The 14,374-nt window shown below is 40.0% G+C and overlaps 1 protein-coding gene across 1 annotated transcript; it reads right to left on the bottom strand.

Annotated features, from left to right (window-relative positions):
• Positions 1-344: 344 nt before the first annotated feature.
• On the bottom strand, positions 345-8,229 carry LOC129657399 (eukaryotic translation initiation factor 4 gamma 2-like). Its single transcript, XM_055587567.1, is given in 6 exon segments — positions 345-2,614; positions 2,617-2,737; positions 2,739-3,621; positions 3,623-3,735; positions 3,737-3,951; positions 8,199-8,229. Coding segments are annotated over 6 exon segments (2,856 nt in total). The 3' UTR covers positions 345-1,121.
• Positions 8,230-14,374: the final 6,145 nt, after the last annotated feature.

The following is a 14,374-nucleotide window of genomic DNA, read 5'->3' as shown; positions in this document are numbered from 1 at the left end:
TTCTCTAAAATCTTGATTCTCATTTTACTTCTTTACCTCAAGACTGACCTGCACCTTTGCCATTTCAGCCCCAAGAAAGCCAAAGTCAAAGGGAATTTTGTTCTCAGCAGAGATCTAGTTCAAGGGTTAGGAAATCAGGGCCTCTGAATTAAATCCAGTCCATACCCTGTTTTATGTACAGTTCATGAGAATGAACTGGGAATACTTTTCATATTTTTAAATGGTTGGGGGAGAAATGAAAGAAAATAATAGTTCATGACATGAAAATTGTATGAAAGTCAAATTTCAATGTCTATAAATAGTGGAATCCAGCCATGCCCATTTAGACATGTGTCTGTGATTGCTTTTTTTTTTTTTTCAAGTATCACAATGTTTATTGATAGATACAAGTATATAAAATAAGGGCATGAACATGACTTGATAAATTAAGGAGACTTAATTTCAATACTATAATAAGAGGGACCAATTCAAATTCTCACCATTTGTTTCACACCCACAAAGACCACTTCAAGGGCATTTACGATCTCTCAAAACTGATCAGTTTTGTGCAAGTAAACCATGTTTCTTTTAAAAAGACTTGTGCACTTGCCCAGGCTCAAGGATATTAAAATCTAGCACATAAAGCCCATTACTAGAGGTAGAAATACAGGCAATATACTATTACGGCAACAACCATCAATTACAGTTAAGAATTTTTCTGTAACAACCAAATGGATAATCAAATATTGCAACAACTCAAGTCTTACTGAGCAAAGTGCATTTCTACAGTATGCAGTGTTGCTATTCCGTTTTCTAACTTAAAACAGCCTATGATAACTGGTAGCAAAGAAGGTCCTTGCAATAGACTGCCTCTGCTTGAGAACTTATGATGTAATTATTGCATGCTGCTAATATACTATCTAAACATTAAAGATACTCCTAAAATATTTGATGGTAGACTATGATTTAGACATTACACTACAAAAAAACCTTATGCAGAAGGAAATCCTAACTGACGTGCTTCTGTTTTTAAATACTGTGAAAACATTACAGCGGAATGAATTTTCGCAGTGGTTAGGTCAAATGCAGTTACATCATAGCAACAGTATGTTTTGCACAATTTAAGGCTTTGGCTGGTTCTTTTAGTCGGCTTCTTCCTCTGATTCTTCTTCTTCAGCAGTTTCTAGCCAGGTTAGCCACTGATTCACCTGGAACAAAGCCTTGCCTTTCCCTGGAAACTCTTGGGTTATATCTTCTTTCCAAGCCAAGAAAGCTTCTTCTTCAATAATTTCCATGTCATAGAAGTGAACAAAAAAGCGGAGTAACCTGCCTTTTGGAAAGCTGCTGTTGTAGCAGTGAACCCAAAGGGCATAGAGGGCACTGACTTGTAGATCAACATGATCATGAAGGAATTTCTGCAGTACTGGCTTGAAGAAAATAAGCAGTTGTTTTTCCTGCTCTAACTGCTCTTTGGAAGGAGCAGAGGAAGAATCTGTTTCATCACTGGGTGGGTTTACTTCACTAGAAATGTACTGTAAGAAGCTGGTCATTAAGATGTTCACAAATCCTTTATCTACATGAAGTTTGGGAGAGATGTTATCCTTAATCCATTTATATATGGTCTGAGGGGATGGATCCAACTTTATTTGCTTTAACAGTTCCTTCTCCGGTTTGAGAAGTGGGAATAAGAAACTCAGTCCCTTTCCTTCCGAGATCTCCAGCATGCAGTCCTTATTTTGATCAATTTCTTGGAGCATTTTCTGCATATTGACCTTGCTCTGTTGGCAAAGCTCTGTTAACCATTCTCTATCTTGTAATTTAGCTAATTGCTGAAGACAAAGTAAGAAGAGAGGAAAATGGGTGCCACTTTCCAGTGGTTGAGCTAGTTCGGAAATGCTCACCAGCTCTGAAATGATAGCACGAGCTGCAAACTGTGCTAAATATGATTTCACCAAGGGGATGTCAACCTCCAGTTTGGGGCACTGGTCCAATACATTCAGGAAAGCCTGCATGAAGTTGTCACTTGTGGCTATCCCTTTCTGTTTGAGTAAACTGATCAAAGAACTTGCTTTTTCTTTATCTTTATCACTTCTATCCAGTGACAGAATGATTACTTTGCTTAACATCTCAGGAAGGAAGTGTTTAGGAGCTCTCAACTCTCTTACACCATTGACAGCTTCATTTGCATTCCCACTATTCAGGTATTCAGTTACAACAGTTTCAGTTAGTTTAAGCAGTTCTTCCTTTGATGGTGGTGGCTTTTCACTGGTCTTGGCAGGCTTTTCCTGGATAAGTGGTGGATTAGTTTTGAGACCAAGCTGAGGTGTCTGTCCCAGAGGTGGCGTTTGAGTGCGTGGTGGTTGTGCACTAGGAGGAATCATAGTTATTTGGGGCTGAAGCTTTGGCACTTGATTTTTATTCATTAGGAAAGACTGAGCAGGCCTCAAGCTAATCTCATCTGCATTAAGCTGTCCTTTCTTAGAAAACCGAGGTGGCATACCCTTCGACTGTCCTTGCAGCTGGGATAAGAGTCCCTGACTCTGGTTATGGTAGAGCTGGCTTAGCCCCTGGCTTTTCATAAACTTGCCTCCCATCTCCCCAAACTGCGACTGTGTGGGAGGCATGATGTGTCCCCATGGCCATTGAAGAGCTGATTTGAACGATGGAGCCCCATGGTGGGTGAAAATCTATCCTGGATAACTCCTGGACCAATACCAGTTCCGCTTCCTGGCATTTGTCCAAACATGCCAGGTTTGTCATGCAAGTCCTCCAAGTGGGTCCCTATCCATTTTTATCCTGGGTGGCATAAACGGTCCCTCCAGAAAGAAGTCACTTCTCATCCCTTGAGCCATAGGAGCAGGAATAAACACTCCTAGATCTTTTACTGCATCTTGATGGATTTGATCGATCGTCTTTGGTCCATTGTCAAGAAAAGCTTTGCGAGGAACCCAATGGTGTTCTCGCAACTCTAAGGTATCCTGCAGCAGGAAACGAATCCTCGCTGGCAATTCCTTACTTAACATCAAGGAGCACATTCGGGCAAAGTACTGATCCATTAAGGACTTGACTTGTTCATGGTCTAATCTAAGCCCCACTGTCCTCATTATCTGACAGAGGCACTCCAAATCCTCTCCCATATCTTTGAGTTGGACTCTCTTCTTTTTTTCCAAAAGTGTTTTGATGCACTTATGAAGGATAGATTCATGAATAAGATCAAGCTTTCCAAGTTCTCCAATGAATTTGATGTTCCCCAACATCTTGATCTTGGCAATAGCTCTCTGTTCCTCCTCCTCAGGGAGGAGGGGATTTTCACCCTTACCATAGACATCAACATTTCTGGTTTGGTTTTCAAATTCATCTTGTAATTTGGAAATTAGGAGGCGTCTGAATGTTGTGCTTTTCTTCTGTCCTGGTTGACCCTCTGCTGCTGGGCCATCAAAGTTTGGTGCATCTTCTGCCAATCGCAGACATAGCTGAGCATACAGGGAGCTATACTTTGGCTCTTCTAGGGTTTTGTCCCCAATCAGCAGTATGACCCCTTTAAGGATGAGTTTAGACTCTACACCCACATTGAGGAGCTCAAGGCATAGCTTGTCAAACTTCTCAGGAGTAAGCTTGTTTAATATGCCTCTTACTTTCCTGGATTGCATCATGTCCTTCTTTTTCATTTGCGGAGTTGTTTGCTAAGGAGTTGTCATCTCGTCTAGTGCTTCGTGCAGGAATCCATTTCTGAGCGTTTTGCCCTGGGGTTTTCCCCCAGGAACTCGCTGTTGCCCGAAGTCTTGGGATAGTGCTGAGGTGCACCCCTACTTCCTCCTCCGCCCGAAGAAGCACTGAAACGAGAAGCACCCTCTTCTGCGATCGCACTCTCCACTTTGGCGGCTTGACAACGAAGAATCTTCAAAAGAATAATATTAATGGATGGGGTGGGGAGGGAAGAGGATGGGAGAAATGAAAAACCTTCACCGAGAACTCAGCAGCTGCTACAGCAGCTGCCTCCTCAGGATCCGGTCGTCGGGGACGGGGAAGGGAGCGGGAAGGGGAACGGAAAACAAAAAAGGGGGAGGGAAGGGGGAGGAAGGAGTTGGAACCGGCTTGAAACAGCTCAGAAGAGTCGCTGCTGCAACCACCACCCGATACTCGCCGCCACCTCCATAGAGCTCCGACTCGCTGCTGGCCTGTGATTGCTTTTCACACTATGACAGCAGAGCTAAACGTTGCAGTAGAGACCAGATACCCTGCAAAGCCTAAAGTATTAATTACTGTTTATAGAAACAGTTTGCCCGCCAATGATCTAGATTAGACTTCCAAGTTTTGCAAAAATGTGAATTGTTGTTCACAGAGGTTAAATGATTGTCCCAAGGTCATGATAATTTATTGGTGAGAAAGGGCAGGGACTTTGATTCACACCCTCCTCACTGTATCACATGCAGCCTTCTTTTTAAAAATATATAGTTAACCTTGTAACTGAAAAATAGGGGGAAATACAACTTTTCCTGAGATCTCCTGCATTTCCAACGTTAGTTACAAAACACACCATGTAGGAAATCAACACTTAAGATGACTACTGAAACAAGGATTATTACAAAATACATAATTAATTTGGCAGCAAAGATTATTTATACCTTCCCTAAGCAATAGATTTTAAAAATCAATGTCATTTCCAGTTAGGCAGAGTTGTACCAATACTCAATCTACTGTATAGTATTCTATTTACATGTTATTTTTATATACATATATATTCTTAGAGGAAAATGAGAACAATTCTCTGAGATAATTTATCATCTTGCTTTTAAATGAAAAAAAGAAATAAGTTCTGTTGCTGAAATGTTCTCCACATGTTCCACCCGTGTCAGGATAAATAATTGTTTGATCAAAATAGAAGTTGCCTATGGGCCCCTGGCTGAGGAGTTGATTCATGAATTCTCATTAGTAATTACAACTCTAGAACGATCTAGCAGCCTTTTGACATCCTGATCACCTACCTCCTTCCCCAGTCTTCCACCTTGGGAGAGACGGCAATGTCTCCTTCAGGCAACTACAGACCTGTAGGGAGACAGAGGATACGAGCAAGGATTGCAGTAGGCCCTTGTTTATTCTTTCCCAGACAAAAGGAACAGGAAACTTCAAACAAAATGCTCTAATTATCACTCTGTAACTGTATTCCAGGAGAAGGCAATGGCACCCCATTCCAGTACTCTTGCCTGGAAAATCCCATGGACGGAGGAGCCTGGTGGGCTGCAGTCCATGGGGTCGCTAAGAGTCGGGCACAACTGAGCGACTTCACTTTCACTTTTCACTTTCATGCATTGGAGAAGGAAATGGCAACCCACTCCAGTGTTCTTGTCTGGAGAATCCCAGGGACAAGGGAGCCTGGTGGGCTGCCATCTATGGGGTCGCACAGAGTCGGACACGACTGAAGTGACTTAGCAGCAGCAGCAGCAACTGTATTCCAAATTTCTACTTCCTTTCCTTTGGCAAAAATACTGCTCCTACTATATTCGAGAAAGGGGAAGGAGTCCTCTGCCATCTTATTGGAGTCCATCCACACTGCTACAGTGTCTCACACCAGTTAACTCTGCATGGGCCTCTGGTCACTGCATTTTGATCAGCTTCCCTGGAGCAGTGGCCTTACTGCTGCCTGGGCCTCAGTGCAAAGCATGTAGGGGAGACGACACTACCCTTTACTCTCTGCCCCCTTGACTCCCCACACCATCGCAAGCCCTGATGTGACCGTGATCTGAGATTAACGCCTAACTAGAGCAGACGGGACAATCCACGTACAACCGTATTCTAGGGGACTTCCCTCACGGTTCTGTGGTTAAGGCTTCCCCTTGCAAGGCAGAGGGTATAGGTTTGATTCCTAGTCAGGGAGCTCAGATCCTACATGCTGCACAGTCAAAAAAATAAAACAACATAAAACAGTAGCAGTACTGTAACAAATCCAATAAAGAGTCAAACAAATTGTCCACATCAAAAAAAAAAAATCTTTAACAACCCCCCGCACCCCCCCCACCACCGAAAACCGTATACTAAATCTGACTGCTGCCAGAGTCCAAGGACTAAGCTAACCTCAGCATTATGTCTCCTCTGTGGACACAAACCAGTTCAGAGACCTGCTCCTCATCTTGTCCCACCTCTAAAGAAGATATCCCCCTTTGTCAGACAGAGAATAAATTTTCTTATCACTTTAGGAAAATAACTACCAGTACCAACACAAATGGAATCTGTCTGGGGTCTTTTCTCCTTTTCTTATTAGGGAAATGCATAGGCTTAAGTAATAAGACAACATGGTTGGGGCTTTGGCAAGAAATGCCTAATATCGAATTCCTGAAAGTACCATCAGACCCCGTGTAAATAAAGACAAATGAAGTTTAACTCACTGTAGTGAGAAAGTCAGAGTCTTGGCAATATCTCAAAAGGAGGAAATCTAGAAGTTCTGAGGTCTAGGCAGATCTTTGAAGGCAGGGGAATAATAAGGATTGGGCAACATTTATGATACAACAGTTTAGGATTGTTGCATACGGGGAGGTGAAGGTTCTGAAGTGATAAGTAAACTACTGTTTAATAAATGATCTCCTTATATGAGCAGAATGCTATCTCTGATAAATGAATTTGTAGGAATTTCTTATAGCCAATAGTAAAATCATTTACTGATTTTGTCTTGTCCTTCCCTGCCCCACTCTTCCCCCAAAGAAAACAATTAAGTCATGGTGACATAGCTGGTTTCAGTCACTAGGGTGATCTTTAGTACTCATAGTAGCAGAAAAGGCCAGGTGTAGTGCTGACAAATCCAATTTGTGATTTGGAGGAACCAGAGATCAAATTGCCAACATCCACCGGATCATTGAAAAAGCAAGAGAGTTCCAGAAAACCATCTATTTCTGCTTTATTGACTATGCCAAAGCCTTTGACTGTGTGGATCACAATAAACTGTGGACAATTCTGAAAGAGATGGGAATACCAGACCACCTGACCTGCCTCTTGAGAAATTTGTATGCAGGTCAGGAAGCAACAGTTAGAACTGGACATGGAACAACAGACTGGTTCCAAATAGGAAAAGGAGTACGTCAAGGCTATATATTGTCACCCTGCTTATTTAACTTAATCTTCAGAGTACATCATGAGAAATGCTAGGCTGGATGAAGCACAAGCTGGAATCAAGACTGCAGGGAGAAATATCAATAACCTCATATATGCAGATGACACCACCCTTATGGCAGAAAGTGAAGAAGAACTAAAGAGCCTCTTGATTAAAGTAAAAGAGGTAAGTGAAAAAGTTGGCTTAAAGCTCAGCATTCAGAAAACTTAGATCATGGCATCTGGTCCCATCACTTCATGGCAAATAGATGGGGAAACAGTGGAAACAGTGTCAGACTTTATTTTGGGGGGCTCCAAAATCACTGCAGATGATGACTGCAGCCATGAAATTGAAAGACGCTTATTCATTGGAAAGAAAGTTGTGCCAACCTAGACAACATATTAAAAAGCAGAGACATCACTTTACCAACAAAGGTCTGTCTAATCAAGGCTATGGTTTTTCCAGTAGTCATGTATGGATGTGAGAGTTGGACTATAAAGAAAGCTGAGTGTCAAAGAATTGATGCTTTTGAACTGTGGTGTTGGAGAAGACTCTTGAGAGTCCTTGAACTGCATGGAGATCCAACCAGTCCATCGTAAAGGAAATCAGTCCTGAGTATTCATTGGAAGAACTGATGTTGAAGCTGAAACTTCAATACTTTGGCCACCTGATGCAAAGAGCTGACTCCTTAGAAAAACCCTGATGCTGGGCAAGATTGAAGGCAGGACAAGAAGGAGACGACAGAGGATGAGATTTTGGATGGCATCACCAACTCAATGAACATGAGCTTGAGCAAGCCCCAGGATTTGGTGATGGACAGGGAAGCTTGGCGTGCTACAGTCCATGGGGTTGCAAAGAGTTGGACACAACAGAGCGACTGAACTGAACTGAACTGAACCACCCTATATAGCAGAAAGCAAAAAGGAACTAATGAACCTCATGATGAGGGTGAAAAAGGAGTATGAAAAAGCTGGCTTTAGATGGGGACAGATTATCTCTTCCTGGGCTCCAAAATCACTGCAGATGGTGATTGCAGACATGAAATTAAAAGACGCTTGCTCCTTGGAAGAAAAACTATGACAAACCTAGATGGTGTATTAAAAAGCAGAGACATCACTTTGCATACAAAGGTCCCTACAGTCAAAGCCATGTTCTTTTCCAATAGTCATGTACGGATGTGAGAGTTGGACCATAAAAAAGGCTGTTCTCTGGTTCCTCTGCCTTTTCTAAGTCCAGCGTGTACATCTCAAAGTTCTTGGTTCACTTACTGTTGAGACCAGCGTGAAGGATTTTCAGTATTATCTTGCTAGCTTGTGAAATGAGTGCTTACTGTTTCTCTTCTTTGGGTCTTAATTTTTTTAATTATGAATTTTGTCTAGGTATTTAATCATTTTCATTAGCAAATTTCTTAGAGCACCTCTGAGACTTTTTTCTCCTTTATCTTGAGTATGTGCCTGCTAAATCACCTCAGTCATGTCTGACTATTTGCGACCGCATGGACTGTAACCCACCAGGCTCCTCTGTCTATGGAATTTTCCAGGCAAGAATACTGGAGTGGATGGCCATGCCATCCTCCAGGGCATTTTCCCAATTCAGGGATCAAACCCATGTGTCTTATGTCTCCTGCATTGGCAGAAGGGTTGTTTACCACTGGCAGCACCTGGGAAGCCCAGTTATCCTGAGTACTTCCTCTAAAAGTGTTTTAATGTGGATTTTTGTGAGGCAAAACTTCTTAGTCCTTGTATGCTTAACAAGGTTTTTACAGTACCCTCACTTTCAAATGGCAATTTGGCTACATATAAATTCTAGATTGAAAGTTCTTTTTAATACTTTAATGGTATTAATATATTGTTTTCTTAGAGTATTGTTATCTTCTTTTTCTTTTTTTCCTTTAAATGTGATCTGTTTTTCTATGAAAATTTTAGAATTTTTCAGTATTCTTAATTTTTACTTTACTGAGATGTAGCTTTTCTTAATATTTCCTTTTGGTACACAGTGGATTCTTTTAATCTGAGACCTTTCACTTTTTTTTTTAGTTGTGAGAAATTTCTTTTCATTATAAAACATTATCTTCTATTTTTTCCTTTTTGTGATCCCTATTATATGGATGCTATATTTCTTTATGTAGGTTCCATATTTTTTAACATTTCCTTTATCCTTGTCTGCTCTCTTCTAGGAGAATTGCCCAATTAGACTTTCCAGCTTTCTTGTTTCTTTTTTGTCTGTAGAAGGCAATGGCACCCCACTCCAGTACTCTTGCCTGGAAAATCCCATGGATGGAGGAGCCTGGTAGGCTTCAGTCCATGGGGTCGCAAAGAGTCAGACATGACTGAGCAACTTCACTTTTACTTTTCACTTTCATGCAGTGGAGAAGGAAATGGAAACCCACTCCAGTGTTGTTGCCTGGAGAATCCCAGCGACGGCAGAGCCTGGTGGGCTGCCATCTATGGGGTCGCACAGAGTCGGACACGACTGAAGTGACTTAGCAGCATTGCATTTTGGGGGGCTTTCCAGATGGCTCAGTGGTACAAGAATCTGCTCGCCAATGCCAGAGGCTCAGGAGACATGGGTTCAATCCTTTGGTTGTAAGATCCACTGAAAGAGGGCTTGGAAACCCACTCCAGTATTCTTGACTGGAAAATCCCACGGACAGAGGATCCTGGCAGGCTGCAGTCCATTGGGTCACAAAGAGTCAGATGCAACGTATTGACTGAGCACAACACAGCACACATTCTGTTTGTTGAATCTATTATGTTTTTCATGTCATATGGACTATTGTGTCTAATACTTTTCACATCTAACATCGCCAACTGATTTTCTTGACAGTGTCTATTATTTTCTTATTGTTATCTTAACTAAATCATATCTACTGTACCTATTTAAAATTCTCTATTTAGGCAATTCCCTGGTGGTACATTGTAGGACTCCGTGTTTCCATTGCAGGGGGCCTCGGTTCCATAACTGGTTGGGGAACTAAGATCCCCAAAAGCTGTGGGGCATGGCCAGATAAGTAAATCAATCAATCCATCCTCTATTTAAAAACACCAGTTTCTTTTGATGCTTGTAAAAAGTTAATTTAAAATTTTGAAATAAAAATTCACTCAGTTGACATCTCTTTATTTAGAATGATCCACTCATATTCCTCTGGGTATATAGGCTACTCTGTCCAGGAATGCATATTTGGGGAAAATGAAAGAAATAAATCTATTGTATTTATTCAATTAGATCTCTTAACTCTCTCCCACAACATTCTAAATTTGTTGAAGGTCAAAGGCACCTTTTACATGTCTTGTAAAAAGAGCTCTGGAGCTTTGTATAAAGATTTCCTTTCTATGCTTAAGTACTGATTTGTCTATTCATAAGAAGAAATTACAAAGACCAAAGAAAGAATCACCAGAAAGCAATAGGCAATTAATTTCTGGGGCACAATCAGTTCAGTTCAGTTCAGTCACTCAGTCGTGTCTGACTCTTTGTGACCCCATGAATCGCAGCACACCAGGCCTCCCTGTCCATCACCAACTCCCGGAGTTCACTCAGACTCACGTCCATCAAGTCAGTGATGCCATCCAGCCATCTCATCCTCTGTCGTCCCCTTCTCCTCCTGCCCCCAATCCCTCCCAGCATCAGAGTCTTTTCCAAGGAGTCAACTCTTCGCATGAGGTGGCCAAAGTACCGGAGTTTCAGCTTTAGCATCATTCCTTCCAAAGAAATCCCAGGGCTGATCTCCTTCAGAATGGACTGGTTGGATCTCCTTGCAGTCCAAGGGACTCTCAAGAGTCTTCTCCAACACCACAGTGGCTGGAGTTATATTAAGTTTCACCTGACAGAAATCAGAGTCACACCATATACAATAAAAAATGAACAAGTGTGCAAAGAAGCAAGAATAATAATTAATGACTTCCAGAAAGAAAAAAAAATCTCAGTGGAAAACCCACAAAAACTTAGGCAATACAATTAAAAGACTATTAAGGCTGTTTTTATAAATATATACCATATCTATGATTATTCTAGGTTACTGACTGGAAAGAATTTCTGTACTACAGAAGAGGGAATGGGAAACCAGGAGGAGATGCCAGCAGTCTAAGAGATAAAACTGGGAGTCTGAGTACAGAGAGAAGACGTCTAGCATTCATCTAGAAGGAGGGAGAAGAGTAAATGGAAGTACAGAGCACACCACAGAGACCTGCTGAGAAACCCATGTAAGTTTTCAGTTGATTTCTGATCATTGCATGTGTATGACGATCTCAAATTAAATGGACAAAATGAACCATCTTAAGCATGTTAATCCCTTTTTCCCAATCACCCTGTACTACTTCATAACATAACTACTTCTAAAGTTTGGGGAAGAAGTACATTGTGGTGGCATAGATGCTATTTGTGCATTCCAGAACATAGGCATTCATTCATCAAGACTGATATGACTACAGTCAGGGCTAAGTACTCAGTCTTTGAACAAAAGAGATATTCCCCATGGGAACTAGCTAGACCTCTGGTGACTAATTGATTGTATTGGATCTTTTCTAATACAGGAAGGACAGAGAATTGGCTTTACTGAGATGGTCATAGATTCTGGGATGTCAATAGGCAATCTCCATCCACAATCCTTCTGCCAGCAACACCATCTGTGGACTTACAGAAAACCTCATCCATTTGCCATGATATCTCATCAGACAACAAAACCAACTTATACCAGAAATGTAGCAATGGACTCACAGCCATGGAATTTGGTAGGCATTTTACTAAATTCTCCAATACCTAGTATTAATCTACTTCATTTGGTAGAGTAGCCTTGTGTTCAGTAGCTGTACCGGCTGGTGCAAAGTGAAAAGGTAACAATGGTTACTCTACTACAAAGCAAAGTTATAACATTCTCTAACTTATAGCTTATCACCAAGAACAAGGCCAAGTACATAGCAGATACGCAATAATTTTTAAGTAAATAAATGAATGGCTCAGATCTATATGATTCTCATTTTCTCATTTTGATAAGAAGCAGATGTAAATTCCATTTGGGTTTAAGGTTGTTGCATCAAAACAGGCCACTTACTTTTCAGTAAAACATTAATTACTAAGAATTGATCAGAAATGCAGCTGCTTCTTTTTGCTGCTTCAAATTTTTATAGTACCTAGGGGAAAAATTATCAGTATACCAAACTGAAACACTCTTATGGCCAGATCTCTTTAGCTAAGCCAAAATTATCTCTAATTTATCTCATAACAAAAATTCACATACTCAAAGGGTATCTTTTACTTCTTGGATTTTCAAGATATTATCAACCCAATAATGTGTGTGCATGCTGTCTCTTTGGTCATGTCAGACTCATTGCAACCCACCAGGCTCCACTGTCCATGGGATTCTGTAGGCAAGAATGTTGGAGTGGGTTGCCATGCCCTACTCCAGGGGATCTTCCCAACCTAGGGAACGAACCCATGTCTCCTGAATCTCCTACATTGCAGGTGGATTCTTTCCCCACTGAGTCACCTGGGAAGCCCCATCCCAATAATGATGGTGCTCAGTGGGAAAGTTCTCACATACAGGACAGACCGGCATGAGCTCTTTTTCTGTCACCTTGAGAGATAAGTAGGAACAGAATTTGAATACATCTTTTTTAAGAGATTAATAACTTAATATGATGGCATTTCCATTTTCATATTAGCTGTGTCTTGCTTCCTTTTGAAATTAAAAATTCAATGAAAGCAAGCTGGGACTTAGGTTATTGCAATAAATCTTGCACAGGAAAATGGAAGAAATGGCATTAATGAACATACAATACTTAAATACAGATGATTGAACATTTGGGACAAAGCTAGGGAAGTTTTGGTATATTTTAAACATATTGATATCCTCTTTCATTCCTCAGAGTGTTTGTAAACATATTAGAACAAGCAAGAAAAGTTATAAAATAAAATTTTGAAGTGGATCTTGGCATGTAAAAATGAGAATAAAAAGTTAAATGTGTTGGATATAAGTTTCTCTATATGGTAGATGGTTTTAGTATATCTTAATAAAAGTTCTCTTTATGTTTATTAAAAATGACTCAGTCCAAAAAATATTTATATCATTTATAGAACTGTTACATTTTAAGAAAAATTGCTCCCTCTATAACCCTGAAAAGAATTACATAGGTTAAGAAAAAATATTGCAAATTTTTTAAAAGCACCCTTGTGCCATACTTTACTTGTTTAGCAACATTTGTTCTGATTTAGCAGTATGATGTAAAGCATTTAGTTGAAACAAGCAGTTAATAGCATAGAAGCAATATCAGGTAAGCCATGTGAGCTTGTAATTAAATGTTAATTGTCTTCTGATCCTTAAACTAGATACCTAAACTGAATAGACCACTATCAGCAAGAGATGCAAATTATATGAATGCTGTAGGTACCCCAACACAAGTGGATTGCTAAATATTTTATTGCTTTCCTAAGTGTCACTGAAGAATTCTACATAATTTCCCTCATACTCTAAAAGAGGTAGTTTCAAAATGTTTGTCCTACTATAACTAATCAGAACTTATTTTAAATACCATTTTCCTAAGTGCCTCAGAAAGCTAACCAGAGATTGCATTTTGTATATTTTCTTTATGTAGATGAGAACTGGGGCAATATACTTTTATATTTTTGATGATAAAATATCAATAGTCTTCCATTCCAACCTCTTTAACTTATGCATGTTATACTTATGGCTAACTGAACAATTTACTTTTTCATCTAAATACCCAGCATTCCCATACCTTTGTATATTTGCTTGCATTGTTAATACAATGTTTTCTCCCAACATCTATGCTGCCCATCAAATTCTATCTCCTGTCACTAATATTTTACTCTTGAGTGAATATACTGATCCACATAGATAGAAATTAACTTTCCCTTCTTTGAATTTTCACAATGCTTTGATATTAGTATTTTTGGCATGACTCTCATTCTGTTGTATGATGTAGTTAGCATTTCAGAACTCAAAATTACTTTCATAAACTAAAGAACCTATTGGAAATAAAACTCGACATGTGAAATGCAAAGTATTCCATTTAATGGGGTGGGGAACCCACTAAAACCCAAGAAGTGAATATTGTACATATAATAATAAATAATTATGGGATAGTGAATATGAATGGAAAATAGCCAGGCTGTCACATCTGGTTGTACTTTTTTATCTTATAATCAGAGAAGTTGACTAAGAAACACTCATTATATAAAGGAGGTCAGAAGGTACAAACTTCCAGTTATAAAATCTCCTAATAATGAATGGCACGGTGTCTATAGTTAATAATTCTGTATTAAATATTTAAAAGTTGTTAAAAGTAGATCTTAAAAGTT

The sequence above is a fragment of the Bubalus kerabau genome, chromosome 7 (assembly GCF_029407905.1).
Source record: "Bubalus kerabau isolate K-KA32 ecotype Philippines breed swamp buffalo chromosome 7, PCC_UOA_SB_1v2, whole genome shotgun sequence".
In the NCBI taxonomy this organism is placed as follows: Eukaryota; Metazoa; Chordata; class Mammalia; order Artiodactyla; family Bovidae; genus Bubalus; species Bubalus kerabau.
Note: the sequence above shows the minus strand (reverse complement) of the source record. Positions and strands in the feature narration are given on the sequence as shown.